At 50.1% G+C, this 19,962-nt stretch overlaps 1 protein-coding gene and 2 pseudogenes across 2 annotated transcripts in view; 2 read left to right on the top strand and 1 right to left on the bottom strand.

Moving 5' to 3' along the window:
* The first annotated feature begins 589 nt into the window (after window positions 1–589).
* PHKA1 (phosphorylase kinase regulatory subunit alpha 1) overlaps window positions 590–19,962 on the top strand; it is an 80,150-nt gene continuing 60,777 nt past the window's right edge. For both annotated transcript variants that reach the window (XM_043974168.1, XM_043974166.1), the window contains exons 1-7: window positions 590–725; window positions 1,731–1,889; window positions 4,770–4,817; window positions 7,272–7,440; window positions 16,877–16,959; window positions 17,441–17,521; window positions 19,078–19,176. In XM_043974168.1, the coding sequence (XP_043830103.1) occupies window positions 648–725; window positions 1,731–1,889; window positions 4,770–4,817; window positions 7,272–7,440; window positions 16,877–16,959; window positions 17,441–17,521; window positions 19,078–19,176 (717 nt within the window). In that variant the 5' untranslated portion in view covers window positions 590–647. The remainder of the gene's footprint in view (window positions 726–1,730; window positions 1,890–4,769; window positions 4,818–7,271; window positions 7,441–16,876; window positions 16,960–17,440; window positions 17,522–19,077; window positions 19,177–19,962) is intronic.
* Window positions 8,181–10,171, bottom strand: LOC122733491 (annotated as a pseudogene).
* On the top strand, window positions 14,422–14,977 carry LOC122733615 (annotated as a pseudogene).

Below are 19,962 nucleotides of genomic sequence, written 5' to 3'. Positions count from 1 at the left end.
GGTTGCCCCGGGCCGGCTCCCAGACGACGGCCCGGTTCCCAGACTTCCCTAGGGATCATCTCCCAACTCCGTCCCACAGACCGGCCGAGGGGAGGACGGGAGGGGGTGGGGAGGAGCCGGGCTGAGCGCGCAGCTTTGGGCCTGCGCAAGATTTAAAGCGAGCGCTAAGAAGCTAGGGCCGGGCTCCGCGCCACCTTGCGCTTTGGCTCTAAGTGGGGAAATGTCTGTCGGTCCCTCGGAGCCTTCTGAGGCGCGCGCCTCCAGAGGTCTCCCAGCGCCCCCCAGAGCGGAGAAAGAGAAGGGGGTCCCTCAGCGACCCAGGCTGAGGGTGGGGACTTCGTGTGTGTGAGTGTGAGTGTGAGCGTGAGCGTGTGTGAGTGTAAGAGTGTGTAAGTGCGCGCCCCGCCCGGGGAGCTCAAGGAGGGGGCCTGGGCCTTGGGGGCTCGGGCCCCGCCCCCTCCCGCCGCGGCTGTCCCCGCCCTCCCCGGCTGTCCCCTCGCTCGGCTCCTGCCTTGCGCGGCCGCCCCGCCCCGCCCCCGCCCCCGCCCCCGCCCTCCAGCGTCGCCCCGCCCTCGGGCCCGCCCCGCCTCCGGCATAGCCGAACTCACCGCAGCTGCCGCTGCTGCCGCCACCCGGACAGAGGCGCGATGAGGAGCAGGAGCAATTCGGGGGTCCGGCTCGATGGCTACGCCCGCCTGGTGCAGCAGACCATCCTGTGCCACCAGGTGAGAGCCGGGGAAGGAGGGCTGGGCACCCATTCCGTGGCTGGCTCTCTCTCAAGAAGCCAACCCTGACCTTGGGCAAGTTGGCTTCTCTGACCGGGCCTCAGTTTCCCCATCTGGAAGGGGAGATGACTGTCCTAGGGGATCGATCTCTAAGTTCCCCCGAGGTTTGGGATCCCTTGCCTCGGGCTCCGGATCCCCAGCGCCTGGCACACATTAGGTGCCTAATTAATAGCGCTCTTTGGCTGGGCTTCTCTGCCCCGGGGTTGATAGCCCATGAGGGGTGGGGGTGGGGTCTCGAGGTGCTGGCCTGGGGCCAGAGCCTTACAGCCACCCTAGGAGACCCGGAGGACTTAGGAGACCCGGGTGCACCTGAGATATCATGATTCTTCCTTCTACTCTGCCCCCCCCCTCCCAAGCCCCAACAAAACTAAAGTACCAAACCCTGGCACGAGCCTGTGCTCACCTAGGCTCTTAATGCTTATCTGGCCTTACTCCGTCAGAGCTGAGAGGGACTTTGGAGACCAGCACTCCAATCTCTTCCTGTTACAAAGGGGGAAACCAAGACCCCCAGAGGGCAATGGACACCAGATCACAGATAGAAATGACCTTGGAGAACACCCAACCCTCTCATGTTACAGAGGAAGGAAACTGAGGCCCAAAGTGGGACAAAAGGACGCTCAGGTCACACAGCCAGTGAGTAGGCATTGTTGCACACTTGGACTTGATCATTCCTTCTTCCCAGACTAGTTCTCAAGCTATGGCTCTGGTCAAAGTGTCCGTAATTCCGATTTAAAGGCCAGACTCCAGCCTTCGAATAACAAGGTTTGTGCTTGCAGCTGAAGTAGGAGAGCCAAAGAAGGGAATGATGAGCCCATTTCCTGGATTAGATTTCCCCTAGCGTCCTGGAACTCAGGGGCTTTCCAGGTAGCTTCCATCTCCCCACCTCTCCTCTCTCCACCCTTCCAGTCTTTGAATCTCTTCTGACTTCCATTTTTGGCTCTGCAGAATCCTGTGACTGGCTTACTTCCAGCCAGCTGTGATCAGAAAGATGCTTGGGTCCGGGATAACGTTTACAGCATACTGGCGGTGTGGGGCCTGGGCCTGGCTTACCGCAAGAATGCAGACCGAGATGAGGACAAGGCGAAGGCCTATGAATTGGAGCAGGTAAAGAAATCCTTCAGGACACTGGGGCACCCACATGGGGACAACCTGGGGTACCCACTGGGGGACCCTGGATGTCCAAAGGGCTGTAAAGAAGCTGGGTAGGAAGGAGGAAGAGAGGCAGCCACGACTTAGCAGGCTGAAGTTAGCAAAGAAAACTAGGCTTTGGAGGGCAGCTGGGTGGCACAGTGGATAAAGCACAAGCCCTGGATTCAGGAGGACCTGAATTCAAATCTGGCCTCAGACACTTGACAGTTAACTAGCTTTGTGACCCTGGGCAAGTCACTTAACTCTTATTGCCCTACAAAAACAAAACAAAACAAAACAAAAAAATTAGGCTTTGTGTCTACTTTTTACTTTCTTTTTTTTAAATTTAATTTTATTTGGGGTTTTTTTTTCCCACTTTTTACTTTCCTTCCTCAGTCTTCCTTTCCTCTCCACTCCCAGAACGTTCTGAGCCTGCTTTACTCAGGCCTGTGCCTGGCCAGTGCAGTTGCTCCTTCTACTCAAAAGCCCACTGTGCTGTTGCCTGGGGCTGTTTCCTAAAGCTCACATTCCTCCTGGTAAATACACGCATTTCGCTGGGTCCAGCCTATTTATTCTAAGCTTACTCTTTGGGGCAAGTCCATCACGCTGTCCCTCCTGTTTGACTGATGATGTTTGCATAGGACCAACAGCCATTCCAACTGGACACAAGGAAAGACTGTTCTTTGACTTCCATAGCTATAACCACCCTTTTCAGGCCCTGTTGGTTTGCTCATACATCTTACTGTGGGGGTAGTGTTTAAGTGAGCTTCCCCCTGTGCCCCTGAATGGGCAGGTAGGACCTCAGTACACCTAGTCCAGCCACTTCCCACTCTGGGTAGATGGCTGCTGTTCTGACATCCAGAAATTCTGCTGCTAGGAACAATGCCACGTCTAGAAACCCAAGACTTGGGTTCAGATCCTACCCAGCTCTGCCCCTCATTACTTTTGTGACTATGGCAAAGTCACCCCTCTTCTCTGTAACATGACATTGAATGACATCACCTCTGTGACCCCTCCAGGCTTGAAACCTTTGGTCTCCTGACTTGACCAAGGGCGTGTAGCCCTGAAAGCCAGGACTACAAAGCAAGGCTTGGGCTTCCAAGAGCCTGCCTTCTTCTCTCCTTCTTGGAGCCCGGGCCAGCTGGAGCTCCACTAGGCATTAGGTTGGTGTCCATTTGACGACTGAAGCCATGTGTGGCCACTTTGGCGGACCAGGAGATCCTCCCAGCCACCTGCTCAACCAGCCATCTCCAGTCTGACCTCAGGGTCAGGGTTAGGATTAGACCATGGCAATGGGTGGAGCCTTTGGAAATGGAAGGTATCCTCCAGGGTCCATGAAGTTTTCTGGCTGTGCCGTTAGTGACCTAGCTGGGAGGATTCATGGAGATGGGTGTGGGGGGAATGGGCAGAGGAGCAAGCAGAAGAGCCAGATTTCTTACAGAATGTTGGGAAGGCTCCAGACTTGGCCGATGGTTTCCTCTTTGGGCACAGACTCTTCTGTGCATGTGTGGTGGTGGTGGTGGGAGGTCTGTAATGATAACTTCAGTATATTCAGCTTACTCAGGTAAAGGAGAAAGGAGGCAGTAGATGTGACCCCTGGGGCAGTGGACATGACCCCTGGAGCAGTGGAAGTGTGGTGGGCCATGTGGGGCTACAGAATTGGATCTGGCTTCTCCCAGGGTAGGGGAAGCCCTGATCTTTCCCAGCCCCCCTCCATTCATCCCACCCCCCCCAAAGTACTTGAGCAATGTTGCATGATGGGCCTTGTAAAACAGGACCACTCTAAGGTGGGGAGAGAGGGAGGGAACTTGGAATCAAATCCCATCACTTTATAGTTCTAGCTCATTGTTGATCAATTCAAAGTAGACATCTGTTCTCCTTTTTCCCTTCTTAGGCAAGGTGCACTGCTTTGGGGGAGGTGGCAGTCTTTGGGGGGAAGCATCTTAGAGTCTCTAGCCTGGGTGACATTAAATAAGGACTCCTCTCTCCCCTGCTCTTCACCCCACATCATTTGTGTCACCAGGAGTAGTGGGGCGATCGACTGAGCTTCACTTCCCAGATGTCCTCGGTTCCCCTTAAGCCTTCAGTCCACTCTTTGCCTGGCTGTGCTCCATTGGGAGCGTGGGACAAAAGCTGCTTACAAAGTGGGGCTGGCCTCTGAGCTGATCTTGGGCCATGTGGTGTGTGCTATATGAGTGGTCCCAGCCTGGGGCCTAGGGTGTTGGAGGGCTGGAGGGCTGGAGTTGGGGTTCCTCAGGCATGCAGAGTCTAGAATCAGGCCCCAGTAGGGCAAGTGGGGCCACCGGCTGGGGAGGCCCGCTCTCAGTGCTTCTAGCAGGAGGGGTGGGTGGGTTCACTTTGGGCACGGTGCCTCTGCACTTGTCTCTGAACTGAAGCTCCTTGTTCTCTGGAAGAGGTCCAGATGGGTGTTCCTGTGCTCTCTCCAACACAACTCCTGGCTCTGGGAGAAGAAGGGCTAGGGGCCGGGAGGGCCGGGAGGCCCCCTCAGTCCTGTGGCCGAGCAGCCCTCCTGGGCCTTGGCAGGACAACTTCCCCCTCCTGCCTGGGGTCAGCTCAGGGGTGACCCCTCAGCTCTTTCAGGTGGCCAGCTCTGGAGCAAATGCTGCTTGGCTTCTTTCTTTGGCCTGCCTGGATGCAGGCGGTGGGTAGTTTTCCACCCTCCTCCCAGTACCCCGTGCTCTTCCGTGTGCTCATGAAGCAAATGCCATGTCAGTGCTCAGTGGGGATAGAGTTACGTGCTTTGCAAAGGTCGGGGACCAGCTGCACCCGCTGACTCAGGCCGCTCCTGTCCTTGGGCACAGCACTAACAGGCAGATTTTCTGTTCCCCCCTGCAGAGTGTCGTGAAGCTGATGAGGGGGCTGCTGCAGTGCATGATCAGACAGGTATGGTGCCCCCCGCTGCCCCACAGCTTCTCCTCTCCAGCCCTGAAAATGCCGTCAGGCCTGAAGAACCCTCCACTTGCTGTGACTCCTACGGCAAACCAGGTTGCCTTTTGTGGCCTCAGTTTCCTCCTCTGTCAGATGAAGGAAGAGCCATCCACAGGCTGCCCACCTGTCAGTTCTGCCCTGTACCATATCGTATGGACCCTGTTCCTTGGCCTTCTCTCTTCACAGGCAGATCAAGGAATTACTGTTGGTAATAGGAGTGCAAGCGACATATGATGCTGAAAATATCAGGGTTGTGAAAGAGAGAGAAGGAGGGGGAGAGAGATAGAGACAGAGACAGGGACAGGGATAGAGAGGGAGGGACAGAGACAGCAACAGAGGAGAGGAGAGAGACAGAAACAAGGGGGAGACATGGAAGAGACAGGAACACAGATGGGGAAAGAGACAGACAGAAAAAGAAAGCAGGAAGGAGGGAGATAGGGACAGAGAAGTGGAAAGGAAGAGACAGAGAGATAGACCCACAGAAAGAGAAAAAGAGGGGAGAGACACTCAGAAAAGAACAGAGAGCAGACGGGAAAAGAAAGGGAGAGAGAGAGAAGGAGAGAGAGAAACAGAGACAGAAAATGAGAGAATGAGAATTGAAAAAGAACAGGCCCCTCCCTTTTTCCTCTTCCTGGGGCCTTGGACCATCTTACTAGGAGTCAGTTTGGCCCCACTCTTAGGGTCCCTTGGGTTTAAGAAGGAGGCGCCCCCTTCCCACCCTCCAAGAGGAGAAACCGCAGCCCATGGCTACAATAGAGGAGCTGTAAGTTGAAAGGAATAGGGCACCACCTGAGCTCTCTTCTACCTCTGGCATTCAAGGCCCCTCACTGTCTGCCAGTGTCTCTTATGATGGGCAGCTCGGCCACTGCTGCTATCTATCTCCCTGTGCTCCAGCCTTGTCACTCAGTCTCCCTTATAAGCATGAGGAATCAGAGGTGCTCATTCCCCTCCCAGATCTTTCCAAATTAGTTAAAAGGCCCCCTCTAATCCCTCTGGTAAGCCCTGTATGTGCCTCTTGCCTGGCATGTGCTCTACCAGCCTTTGTCCCTCCCTCCCTCCACATTCTTGAGTCTTAAGGATAACTGGTGTTTGATGGGTGTCTACTATCTTGGAGCTCTTCTCTGAATGTCTCAGCACATGTTGATGTAACAGCTAAGAAATGTCTTTGACTAACTTTTCCACTCTCATTGTCATGACATCTTGGGCCAGGGGAATTGTTTTAGTGTCATGTGGGCTGGGCTCTGGGATGCTGGTCTAGGCACAGAGGGCATAGCACCCAAAAGGACCCTGCCATATCCCTTGCCCATGTGGAGGGGGCATCATGATCCCAGATCAGGGCACTGGAGGGAGGATGAGGTGCCAAAGGAGTCAAGGACAGCTTGGAGGAGGAGGAGGAAACAGTAGTGCAGAGGGACTTCATGGAGACACCACACTGTCATAATGGGGACAGGCAGGACTTAGAGACACTTCAATTTTTGTTGTTCAGGTGTGTCTGACTCTCATGGACCACAGCATATCAATGAAAAAAACCATGGGATTTTCTTGGCAAAGATCCTGGAGTGCTTTGCCATTTCCTTCTCCAGCTCATTTTACAAATGAGGAAATTGAGGCAAACAGGGTAAAGTGACCTGCCCAGGGCCACACGACTAGTAAGTGTCTGAAGCCAGATTTGAACTCAGGAAGATGAGTCTTCCTGACTCCAGGCCTGACACTTAACTACCTTGAGAAGGAAGAAGCTGGAAGCTGTTGGAAGTCAACTAGGACACTAGTCATGAGTGCAGTTGAGAGGTCACGGACCTACCCTATATGAGAGGAGATAGAGGGGTGGATGCTGGTAACGGTATGGACTTAGAAAGAGCAATGTTTGGGTGTGGGAGCTGATGAGGGAGACAGAGACAGACAGACAAGGAAGAAATGTGGAGACACTGGAAGGACAGATTAGGGAAGTCTAGAAGAGGGCCAGGCTGAGGGAAGAAGATGACAGATTCAGCCTGAGACATCTTGAGTCTGAAATGATGACAGGTCATTTGGGGGTGGGGGCACATCCTGAAGGCTGTTGGCCATGTGAGCCCGGCATCAAGGAGAAAAATTAGAGGTGGACAGATAGGGGAGGAGGCGCGGACCATGCAGGTGTAACCGTAGGTGTGGATGTGTGTGTGTCTACCTAGTATTTTGTAGCTAGTGAATATCCACATTTCACAAAGGGTGGCGAACTCCAAGAGGGCAGGATCCCCCTGCCTCTTCTCCCTCCACCCCATGCCTAGCACAGTGCATAGCACTCAGCAGTTCTTAATCAATGTTGGTGGGACCCAGAGAAAGAGAAAGTTCTTCCATTGTCACTGGTGGCGGGAAAGAGGGACTGCAAGGCTCCAGTTCTAGAACGTTCTAGTTCTCCCTGTTCTGTTTCAGGTGGACAAGGTGGAGTCCTTCAAATACAGTCAGAGCACCAAAGACAGTCTCCATGCCAAGTACAACACCAACAGCTGTGCCACTGTGGTGGGAGATGATCAGTGGGGGCACTTGCAGCTGGATGCCACCTCTGTTTTCCTGCTGTTCCTGGCCCAAATGACGGCCTCAGGTGGGTCAGGAGGACGGGCACATCCAGGATACTTGGGTCCAAGATATGAGATGGCTTTGCACTGCTTAAAGCTACACCATTCAGGCCGCTTTCCAGGCCTCTTTGGGCCTGAGGAGAGGGATTGCTCTTGAGTCCCATGTGTTTGGCCTTCCAGGGCTACCAGGAGGTTGTAAATGCATCAGAGAACCAGCCACCGGCCAGTAAGAAGCTTGATATAATTGACCTCCATTGTGTTGCTTGCCTAGCCAGTAGGTATTGGAGGGAAATTACTAGGCAGGAAAAGTCAGTGGGACTTTTTTTCCCAAACAGGAGAGTAGCTTCTTGTACTTCCATGTCATTGTAATCCAGCTCTGTGACAAGGGGCTAAAGTTTCTTCCCCTCAGTAGCTTCTCTTGTCCTGGCTCTGAGTCTAGCCCTTAGCTGGCTTCCTGTGTAGGTGTGGACACTCCATATTTTAAAGGAGAATCATATGGATATTTTGTCAGATTTGATTGGCCCCACATCAGAAAATGGAATTAGATATTCTTTTATTTGCCATAGATTCATTTAGGATCATGAGAACACAAAGCTAGAGCTAACAGGGACTTCCAGGGCATCTAGCTTGACTCCTTCACGTAGAGAGGAGGAAACAGTCACACAAGTAAGTAGTAGAAGTAATAGTGAACACCGCCATTACAGCTGAAAAGAACCTTGGAGATGACCTTGTCCAATCTTATCTTTTTTTCCAGTGGGGTTTAGACTTATGGGTGAGGAACTCCCTCTACCAGGCAGCTGGGGGCACCCAGTGGGTAGAGTGCTTGGCCTGGAATCAAGAAGACCTGAGTCCAAATCCCGTCTCAGACCCTTAGTGGCCGTGTGACCCTGGACAAGTCACTTTACCTCTGTCTGCCTCAGTTTCCTCAACTGTTACATGAGGATAATAACAATATCTCCCTCCTGGGATTATCGTAAAGATCAAAAATGCCAGATGACATATGGAAAGAGCACTTTGCAACCCTGAAAGTGCTATGGACATAGTAGCACTTGCTGTTGTCATCATCAGTAAAGTCGCAGACATCTAAATTGTTTTGTTATATGTCATAGACGATAGAGTATTAGTGGTAGGAGAGGCCATAGAGATCATTTTGCAGAGAAAGAAACTGAGGCCCAGTAAAAGGAAGTGATTGAACTGTAGCAACAAACTTATTTTCTGAATATTTTCCCTTGATGAGAAAGACATAGAATTATTTTTTTAGCTCAACCCATGCTATAATTTTAATGACAACTGTGAGATTGTTTTATTTTAAGAAAAATAGTTTTAAAATATTTACATAAAGATGTTTATAGGGGCAGCTAGGTGGCGCAGTTGATAGAGCAATGGCCCTGAATTCAGGAGGACCTGAGTTCAAATTTGACTTCAGACACTTAACAATTACTAGCTGTGTGACCCTAGGCAAGTCACTTAACCCCAATTGCCTCACACAAAAAGAAAAGAAAAGAAAAGATGTTTATAGTTGATGTACATGAATACGGGAAAGATCTGGGGTTTCTTGAATGGAATTCCTGACTTCCTGGTATGGGCACTTATTCCCCCAAGAGAGATTACAATTGTAACTGTAATTAGTGCTTGGATCTTGGAAGTTGCCTGAGGCTCAAAGAGGTGGATAAGATGATGAGAACTGGCAACAGAGAGAAGGCTAGAAGGCTGAGCTGCTCTATTATTATTTGCTTTCATTTTCTTTTTCTTTTTTTCTTTTTTGACATTTTATAATTTTATTTAAATGAAGTTCAGTTTGGTTTTCATTCACATTGACTGTAAGCTTTTCAACATTCATTTTGTTTGTTTTGGTGGGGCAATGAGGGTTAAGTGACTTGCCCAGGGTCACACAGCTAGTAAATGTCAAGTGTCTAAGGCTGGATTTGAACTCAGGTCCTCCTGAATCCAGGGCTGATGCTCTATCCTCTGTGCCACCTCGCTGCCCCTGTTTCCCATACTCTGCCCCTTCTGTAAGCTTTTGAAAGTGGTGACAGGCCCACAGGTAACCAAGGTATACAGCTTGTTTGGTGAATCTTCATCCTCATTGCATTTCCTAAACAAATGCACTCAGATACGGTACGGGACATTCCTTATTCCTTTGGCCCAAACAGCTTTGTTGAGTCTGGTGTCAATGCGTACATCTGGAGTTCCCATTTCCTTCATGGCAAATTTGCGGATTTCCTTGAGAGCCCGAGGAGCTCACTTTTTGAAGCCTACTCCATGAATCCGCTTGTGAATGTTGATGGTGTATTCCCTGGTCACCACCTCATTGATGGCAGAACGTCCCTTCTTTTTCTCTTCACCTTTCTTTGCGGGAGCCATCCTGCCCGGGACCAGGTTGGAAAGGAAGAAGAAAGAAGATTGTGGGAGAATCTAATACCCCAGCCCAGGGTCAAGCATGCACAGGAGGCACAGTCAGCTTTCATTTTCTCCAACAAGGAAAATGACCTTTGGGCTCCAAGATTAGACTATAAGAGATTTGATTGTAAACTCATGGGCAGGGACGGTCTTTGGCCTCTTTTTGTTACCCCAGTGCTTAGCACAGTATCTGGAACATAGTAGGTGCTTGCTATTTATTAATTGTTTGGTGAGTAAGGGAGAGAGTAAGAGAGCTTCTGCTGAATTTAAGTCAAGACCCAGAAGAACCAAATCTTTGGTTCCTGAAAGACCCAGCAGCTGTGGCTGCTTAGGCACTCAATGGCAGTGGTATGTGAAGGATCATGGAAAACAGGGCAAATGGCACCCTTCCCAGATGGCACCCCAACTTTCATAAAAGGGAAGAGAACAGAATCTACAAACAATAGGCCAGGGAGCTTGACTTCCATTCTTGAGAAAAAGCTAGAATGGATGGTTACAGGGATGGCTAGCAATAACTTAGAAAGGGAAGCAACGATTCTGAGGAACTGACTTAGCTTCCCCAAGGCCAGGGCCTGCCAGACTTACCTTATTTCCTTTTTGGACAGGACAGCTAAAGCAACTGATGAGAGCATTACCGTGGACACAGTTTACCTGATTTTTGATCAAGTATCTCATATTATCATTATTGTCCATTATTGAAACATGTGGCCTATGCAATAGCATAATTACATGGATTCAGCGATGGTTGAATTCTGGACCCAAAGAATAGTCATAAATGACTCTGTTGTCACCTTGTCAGGAGATGTGCAGTGGAGGGCCCCAGGAATCTCTGCTCGTCTCTGTGTCAGTGAGTTCGAGTGAGGCCTAGATGGCATGTGCATCAAATGTTCAGTTGACATGAGACTGGGAGGGAGAGCTGACCCAGCTGCCAGGCAGGATCCCAAGGGCCCTTGTCAAGCTCCTGCACCAGGCTGAACCCAATGAGACAAAATGTACTAGGGATGAACGTAAAGTCTTCCACATGGGTACAAAAAAACCAGCTTCACCAGTACAAGATGGGGGAGGTATGGTTAGACAGCAGTTCTGAAAAAGAACTAGGAGTTTCCGTGGACTCCAAGCTCAGTATAAGTCAGCAGGGTGTGATGTGGCAGCTGAGAAAGCAGGTCCATCTTGGGCAGCACTAAGGAGGGCAGAGTATTCAGTTTGGAAGATTGTGGTCAGTTCAGGTGCCATGGTGTAAGGACACTTCTAAGTTGGAGAGTGTTCAGAGGAAATAGAGGGCCCCGAGTTTGGGCCATAGGAGGAGAGGCTTGAGAAAAGGACCTGGGCCTGTTTATCCTGGAGAAGCGAGGACTGGTGGTCAAGGTGGAGTAGGGAGAGGAGAACATGAGAGGTATCTTCAGAAAGCCAAAGGATGATACGTGTGAAGAAAGGACTAAATGTTTTCTTTTGGGCCCTAGTGGGCAGAACCAGGAGCAGCAATGGAGGGATGTTGCAAAGAGGCAGATTCAAGCTTAAGGTCAGGACAAACTTCGTAGCAGTGAGAGCTGTCCCAGAGTGCAAGGGGCTGCCTTGAGAGGTGATAGCAGCTTCCCCTTCCTTGGAGGCCACTCATTACGTATGTTACAGTGGGGATTCCTTTCCTTTGTGGGTTGGACCAGATGCCTCTAAATTTTCCTCCAACTCTGATTCTGAAGCTTGCTGGGGAGCAGTAAGTCAGTAAATATTTATTCATCACTTGCCATGTTCTAGGCACTGTGCTAAGTGCTGGGAATACAAACATGAAAAGAGAGAGACAGTTTCTGCCCTCAAGGAGCTCACGATCTAATGGGAGAAGGCAACAACACAGAAGGAAGATGGAAAGGGTGGGGGAGGTACAGCATGTAGGGCCATTGTCCCAAAGTAGTACAGCTGGCTAAGAAATAAGGAGAGCAGGGGCACCCAGCAGCCAGTGTTAGATATAGGATCTGGACCCAGGTCTTCCTGACTGTCAGGTGAGTACTGTCCCCTAGGTGGTGCTATTTCTGATAGTTATGCTAGATATACAACTGAAAAAATAGAAGCACTTTCCATGCCCAGGGTTGGTGGGGGGCTTAGGCAGCCTGAGAAAGGGTACTGTCATGATCCCTAGAGTGTTGTAGAGACTGGCAAAGAATAAGGAGCTTCCCAGAACATGGAAAGAGCAATAGGAAATAATAGAGGAAGGACTAGAAAGACAGTATTCTTTCGGTAATAGCCAATGAAGATGCTACTTTCCTGAACCAACCTCATGGTCATAGATTCCTATATTCCAATGTGAAATTCAGCCCTTGCTGCCAAATGAGGCCGGTTCCAGAATTCACAATCCCCCACTTTGTTTGACTAGTGGGGTAGTTGTGTGGGCCAGCCAGTATCTGCAGTGGCCTTCTTTTATAGGAGAGGCTGCTCCTGGCCTTCCTCCAACTTCCATGTTCATTGCTCTCCCTCTCTTCCCTTGGTGAATGACCACAGGCTCTACCTCTTTACATTTTGTCATGGCTTAGTTCACTGTGGAGGCGGCCTTGCCCTCGTCCTTCAGGGTACTGCCCTGATGATCAAGGACATTCTAAAGTCATTGATCATTTGCCATGAAAATGTTTGAGGTGTTTTTGCCAGACCACTTGGTAGACAAATGCTCCCACCTTGGCCTTGATTCCAGGGGGTGACCTATTGATCCAGCTTTTCTCTACATAACTAGTGCCTTGAGTGCTACAAATAGTAACTCTTTGTTATCTGCTATCAGCAAAGAAGGCATTTTGTGAAAATTAATTTTCCAATTGACTGCCATTGACTCCTTTGTGACGTTGGTCTGGGGTTTTGGTCTGGAACTGTGATTCTCATCATGTTGGCAACTTCCAGTGTGGAAACTTCTCCCACTGATGCAGGTTGGCAATTCTTCTGCACCTCTGGGTCTTAGAGCATGGTCTGGGGCACTACAAGGAGAAGTGACTTACTCGGGGTCACACAGTCAATGTGCATCTGAAGCAGGTTATAGATTCAGCACGATCTGGCTTCAAGGGATGATCTTTTTAAAAAGTTGGAGCAGGGGCAGCTAGGTGGTGCAGTGGATAGAGCACCAGCCCTGGAGTCAGGAGGACCTGAGTTCGGATCCGGCCTCAGACACTTAGCACTTACTAGCTGTGTGACCCTAGGCAAGTCACTTGACCCCAATTGCCTCACCAAAATTAAAAAAAAAAGTTGGAGCAGAGTGTCTTTATGGAAATATTTTTAAATGTCTAGTATACATGTTACCTTCTTAAACAGAATACCTGGAATGCTGCCTGCAGGTCGAGTTGTCATGCTTTCCAGATTTACAGTTGATGCAGTGCCTATAGCGGGGTAGCTAATGCATCAGATGGTCAAGTCAGAATTCACAATGATCTTAACAGGCTGAGTGATGGACCAAGGCTAAGAAGAGGAAATTTAACAGGGAAAAATGGAAGGTTCCATACTCGGGTTCACAGATCACCATAGAAGTGCATGATGGGGGGGGCAGCTAGGTGGCGCAGTGGATAAAGCACCGGCCCTGGATTCAGGAGTACCTGAGTTCAAATCCGGTCTCAGACACTTGACACTTACTAGCTGTGTGACCTTGGGCAAGTCACTTAACCCCCATTGCCCCATTAAAAAAAAAAAAAAGAAGTGCATGATGGGTTGAAGCAGGGTTAAACAACAATTCATGTGAAAATGATTTAAGGATTTTGATGGACCACTCAAACTCAAGGTGAGTTGGCAGCATACAACTGTTGTAGGCCATGTGGAATGGCCTTGCGTCCAGGCAAGTGATTGTCCACCATCCTGGTCAGATGGCTTAAGTTCTGGGCATTGCATTTTAGAAAGGATGTAGATACAAGCACAAGATGGCAAGCAGCATGGTGAGAGGACCGAGGATGGTGATCCATGGGGACCTGCTCAAAGAGCTGGGCATGTTAGCCCAGGAAAAAGATTAGGGGGCACAGGAGTTTTTGTAGGGCTTTTATTTGGGAGAGGTGTTAGACTTGTGCTCCTTGGTCCCAAGGAGAATTAAAAGTAATGTGGGGCATGGGGCATGATGGACAAGATATAACAAAAAAGCCAGCTTAGTTAGGATTTGAACAACTTCCTAACAGGGAGAGCTGTGTGGAAGTGGAAGGTTCTCCTGCAGGGCTGGCAGCTCCCCTTCCTGAAGGGGCTAGGAGCCCACTTAGCACTTGAGTTCTAGCTGGGATTCTGTGCCAGGTAGGGGTTGGACTATGGGCCTCTGAGCTCCTTTCTATGATTGGGCCTTTTTTTTGGGTAGGGCAGTGAGGGTTAAGTGACTTGCCCAGGGTTACACAGCTAGCAAGTGTCAAGTGTCTGAGGCCAGATTTGAACTCAAGTCCTCCTGATTCCAGGGCCAGTGTTCTATCCACTATGCCACCTAGCTGCCCCCAGATTGGGCCTTTTTTAAATGACGCATGGTTGGCATTACGAACATCAATTATTACATTGTGCTCTTTCCTGTTCTGGCGCCTGAGAGAGGCACGTGGAGGGAATGCAGCCTCCACTCTGAGTAGGTCCGGAGACCCTTTCCCCATGCCCCGAGGGCTGAGCGAGGTCCAAGGACCAGCATGAGTAAGTGGGAGACAGTGGTACCGACTGTGGCTGAGACCCCGGATATCAAGCTCTTTGGCAAATGGAGCATGGACGACATGCAGATCAATGACATTTCCCTGCAGGATTACATCTCCATCAAGGAGAAGTATGCCAAGCACTTTCGCAAGGCCTAGTGCCCCATCGTGGAGTGCCTCATCAACTCCATGATGATGCACAGTTGGAACAATGGCAAGAAGCTCATGACCGTGCACATCGTCAAGCACACCTTTGAGATCATCCACCTGCTCACGGGAGAGAACCCACTGCAGGTTCTCATGAATGCCATCATCAACAGTGGTCCTCATGAGGATCCTCCAGGATCGGGCGGGCAGGGACCGTGAGGCGCCAGGCAGTGGGTGTGTGCCCCCGCATCGGGTTAACCAGGCCATCTGACTCCTCTGTACCAGTACCCAAGAGGCCGCCCTCCTCAACATTAAGACCATCGCTGAGTGTCTTGCTGATGGGCTCATCAATGCTGCCAAGGGCTCTTTAAACTGATACATCATCAAGAAGAAGGACAAGCTGGAGTGAGTGGTGAAATCAAACTGCTGATCCCGGCCTGTGTCTACAATAAACGCCCCTGTCCCCCATTGTGGGGGCAGGGTCCCTGTGCCTGTCAAAAAATTATTACATTGTGCTATAATCTAGATAACATTTCATTTAATGATCATCTCTGTAGATCTGTTTCCCCAGCCCCTGGCACTCTCCTGAACCCAAGTCCCACATTACAAGCCTCCTGTCATTTTGTGTTTGTATCCCCAGTGCCCAGCACTTAGTAAACACTTGCCGTTTACTTTTTTGTTTGATGTTCCTCTAGGTCAAGCCCCTGTGGCTTGTGAAAAGTGTTTGCTCCCTTGCTGTCAGCTGCTTCCTGTCAGGGTCAGCCTCCAGCCTCCCTCCCCTCTCCCTTCCCCATTGCTAAGCTCCTTCTCCCCCGCCTTTCCCCTTGAGTTGAAGCAGAGGCAAGAGGTGAGTCAGGGAGAGCAGTAACCCTCATCAAGTTTGTTAAGTCACTGGGGGCTCTCTTGTCTTGTCTTGCCTACAGCATAAGCCACGTGGATCTGGGACAGACTGCCCTTTTTGTTCTCATTCATAGATCTCCCTTGGCCTTGACCAGTAGCCATATTCCTGATGGCTGAGATCTCCAGGAGCAGGGGCTAATTTTCCATAAAGAACACTTACTGAGCACCTACTGTGTACAAGGCCATTCAACAGGGCAGCCCAGAATCCCAGGGAATCCCCATTGCCTGTCTTGTCTTTCAATGTTTCTATTTCTTGGTGCCTCAGGCCAAAGCCAGAGTTCCTGGGTGTTGGTCAAGGGGGGAGAGAATCCCTGTTAGTTCTACCCCCACAAGTTAGAGCACTTCTCTCATAAGAAGAGCAGCTCCTGGGAAGGAAGGAGGGAAGGGGGGGGGTAGAAAAGAAAAATTTGGAACTCAAAATCCAGTAAAAACAAATGTTGAAAACGATCCTTATATGTAATATGTAACTGGAAAATAATAAAATTAAATTTAAAAAAAGAAGAGCAGCTCCAAAGAAGGAATGAGATACACACTCAAGTGGGTATAGTAATATGTTTTGCCTTGAGGGAAAGCGTGAGGGGAAGGGGATAAGGGGGGAGAGGCAAAGGAAGGGAGGGCAGATTGGGGGAGGGGGCAGTAAAAAGCAAAACACTTTTGAGGAGGGATAGGGTGAAAGAAGATAGAAAATAGAGTAAATATCAAGGGGAGGGAATAGGATGGAGGGCAAGACAGCAATTGTAACTGTGAAAGAAATGATGAGCAGGATGCTATCAGAAGGACGAATGAAAAATGCAAACCATCAACAGATAAAGAACTGATGGTATCTATATACAGATTGAAGTATAATTTTATTTGTTAGTTCCTCTTTCTAAAGTTATTTTGTCTGTTTTCTTTCACAACCTGACTAACGTGGAGATGTTTTGCATGACTGCACATGTATGACTTATATTGAATTGCTTGATTTCTTAGGGAGGGGTGAGGAGGGAGGGAGGAAGAAAATTTGGAACACAAAGTTTAAAAAAATCAATGTGAAAAAAATGTGTTTTTACATGTAACTTGGGGAAAATTCTAAATAAATAAATAATTTAAAAAATCTATAAGAAGAGCAGCTCACTATTATTAGAACAGAATTGCAGTTAGGTGGTGCAATGGCTAGAGCCTTGGAGTCAGGAAGACCTGTGTTCCAATCTTGTCTTGGACACTTGCAGGCTCTGACCTTGGAGCAATCATTTAACTTCTGTGTCTCCTCATCTGTCAGACAGAGGGGGAGGAAGAGGGGTAGGTGGCCTTGGCGGTCTCGGAGGTCTCGGAGGTCCCTCCCAGCTCTGGGTCTGCCTTGAGCCCATGACTCTGGAATGAGAAGTGATTTGTGGCCTATGTTTAAGCTGCTCTTCTGTTGTGTTCTCAGGGCTCCATATCATCCACAGCCTAGATGAGGTCAATTTCATACAGAATCTTGTGTTTTACATCGAATCTGCTTATAAAACAGCTGTAAGTATCCTTCCTCAGCCCAGAACAGGCCTTGTTCCTGCCCTGATGCTACCCTGTGGTAGGAATGGGCCCCTGGCTTCTCAGGGGCTCAGCTGTAGAGGCCACGCACTAGCCATTCTTGCCAGCTTTCTGGTTTCTGGAGGGCCTGAGAAGTTCACCACTGGTAGTGTGGCCATCTTCCCCGTGGCAGCCTAGGAAACAGCTCACTTCTCTTTGCCAAATGCAACTTAGCCTTTTGAAGCCATAAACATATAGAAGGGTGAGCTCTTTTAGGCTGCCAGGAACCCCCCGGGGCAAGGTCATGTTGAAATGTCTGCGTCAGGCATCACCATGGCATGTCTGGGCTCTCCCCTGGTTCTCTCCTTTGCTCTGCTGGGCCCCTACCAGCTCCTTTGGGGGTTGCTTCTAGTTGTCTCCCTGGCCTGTGGGTCATGGGGGCTTCATCAGGGTTCTGCTAATCAGGGTGGTGTTTTCCTGGCAGGACTTTGGCATATGGGAACGTGGCGATAAGACCAACCAAGGCATCTCTGAGCTAAATGCGAGCTCTGTCGGGATGGCAAAGGTAATCTTCTTTGACTATAATTAAAACTATGAAGCTTGTCTTCTCTGGAGACAAGCCCTGGTAGCTCACCAGGTGTGTCAGGCATGGCGGCCTGAGCCAGGTAGACAGGTTGTAAACTTAGTGAGCTATAAGGGAGCCCAGAGACAAGCCATGGCTGGCCAAGAAGCCCTCTTCAGCCTCTGTAGCAAGGGCCAGCTAACTTGTACCTGAATGTCTTCAGTGTTCAGCAGAAAATTTGGGGTGGGGTGGCACGAGCCTTTTGTTGGGAGGCTGTGAAGCCTGGCTCTTTTCCTTCTAAGCCAGGTAGCCCTGGGGGATTCATTCCCTCCTCTGTCAAATGAGGGAGTTGGCCTTGATGGCTCTCGGTCTGTGACACTGCCTCCCAGTGTTGACTGGTATCCATTGCTGGGGAGCTTCAGTTGGTAGAAAGTCCCTCATAGGATCTCAAGCTGAAAGGGGCATTAAAAGTCCCCCCTGGGATGGCACCTCCTAGGTCCTCAGACTTACCCACATATGTCACAGACAACCTGAGGGACAAATGTATACAGAGGAATGGGACCAGACCCACATGGGGATAGTCCCAGGGGACACTCAGTGAATAGATGGTCAGATGGACAGAGCCAGATGTGACAAAAATGTCACCCCACAGATGTGGGAGGGCACACAGAGAGACAGCCAGGAGATCTGGGTACAGAGAGAAGTAGGGGACGTGGCTAGACAACTTGATGGTACACATGAGAATATGCAGATGGTGGGGGACTTGGACAAATGTGAAGAAGTACATGGAGCTCTGTAGACAGATGTGACACAGATGTACGAGGGGACAGCAGACAGCAGAGATAGATGAGGGAACACCCAGGCATGCACAGTTGGGACGAGACATGGATGGAGGCCCAGATGACCAGATATATGAGAACATACATTGACAGAAGTGAATAAGCATATGGGGGCACACATGTGGGTTGGGAAGACACATCAACCATTGCTGTGGGGTGCATAGGTGAGGTCCCTTGGGTTCAGTTATCATTTTGGGGCTGCTAGGTAGCACTACAGTGTATAGATCACTGGCCCTGGAGTCAGGAGGACCTGAGTTCAAATCCTGCCTCAGATGCTTGACACTTATTAACTGTGTGACCCTGGGTAAGTCACTTAACCCTCATTGCCTGGTTCCCTGGTCTATGTATCCAGTCCTAACCTCTCTCCTGAGCTCTGGTCTTGAATTTCCAACTGCCTTTTGGCTATCTTGAACTGGATAGCCATAGACATGGAGCCCATCTCTAGCCCCACGTCTCTAGCTGTGGGTCCCAGAGGCATCTCAGGCTTACCGCATCCAAAGTACAACTGCACTGTTTTGGTTGAGGGCCCCACAATCCTTTCTCCGCTGATCCTTCCCCTGCTCCCTTTTTATGCTCTCACTCTGCTTGAGGCTTATTATCTGTCACCTGGGACATCATGGCAGCCTGTGCTTGGCCCCTAAGCCCCAACACTGGGGGGGTGGAGAGAGAAAACAGATCTGTGGGTGCTCAAGCGTCTGTCTCTTTACTTGCTGCTCACAGGCGGCCCTGGAAGCTTTGGATGAACTGGACCTGTTTGGTGTGAAGGGTGGGCCCCAGTCTGTCATCCATGTCTTGTCAGACGAGGTCCAGCACTGTCAGGTAAGAGAACAGAAGCCCCGGTTTGCTTTGGCCTGGCTTGAATCATGCCATGTGCTTGGACCAGGGAGCCTTGGAGATGGTGTGTGGGCCCGTTCCCTCACAGAGGGCCTGCCACCATTTAGGGGGGACTCAGCCCCTGGGCTAAGTGGGGACTGAACTACTGAAGCTTTTCCTTTTCTAGATTCGCAGAGTTGACAGAATAGGAGGACGTGCTGAGCCACCCTCAGTGACAGTCCCAAAGCCAAGTAAAGGAGACGATTCTGGCAAAGAGCGCAGGGTCAGGCTAGAATTACTGTAGGGCTTGGGGCGTTTAGGGTCCTCTCTGCTGGGCCAGTGAGAACTTCAGAGTATGGTGTGGAATATGGAGTATATGTCGACCTTTGAAGTTATTTTAAAAAGCCTTTGCCCATTTGGGAGAAGGCACATGTGAGATGCTGGCAGCAGCAGCCTCACACAGAACTGCTCAGCAGCTACGGTTTCCCTTGTCTAAGCAGGTTGCCAGTTGTTTGAACAGTTGTTCATGGGCTAATGGGGCTTGAGGGATCTGTACCCATTAGCAGCAGGCAAGGGAAGCTCTGTGAGGACAAAGGGTGGCTTCTATGGCGAGTATAGGTTCAAATCTGTCCCTTCATGCTGAAATCATCAAACCTAGGCCTTATTCTTGGCTGCCTCAGGGTAGGCCAGACCACAAGTTAGTGTTTGGGAGCAGACTTGACAGTGGAGGTAAGCCAGGCCTCTCAGTTGGCTCTCTCAGTGTCTCCTCCTTCAGGATTCCTCTTTGGAATG

Source organism: Dromiciops gliroides, chromosome X (assembly GCF_019393635.1).
Source record: "Dromiciops gliroides isolate mDroGli1 chromosome X, mDroGli1.pri, whole genome shotgun sequence".
In the NCBI taxonomy this organism is placed as follows: Eukaryota; Metazoa; Chordata; class Mammalia; order Microbiotheria; family Microbiotheriidae; genus Dromiciops; species Dromiciops gliroides.
The sequence above is the reverse complement of the archived record's forward strand: the minus strand, read 5'-3'. Positions and strand labels throughout refer to the sequence as shown.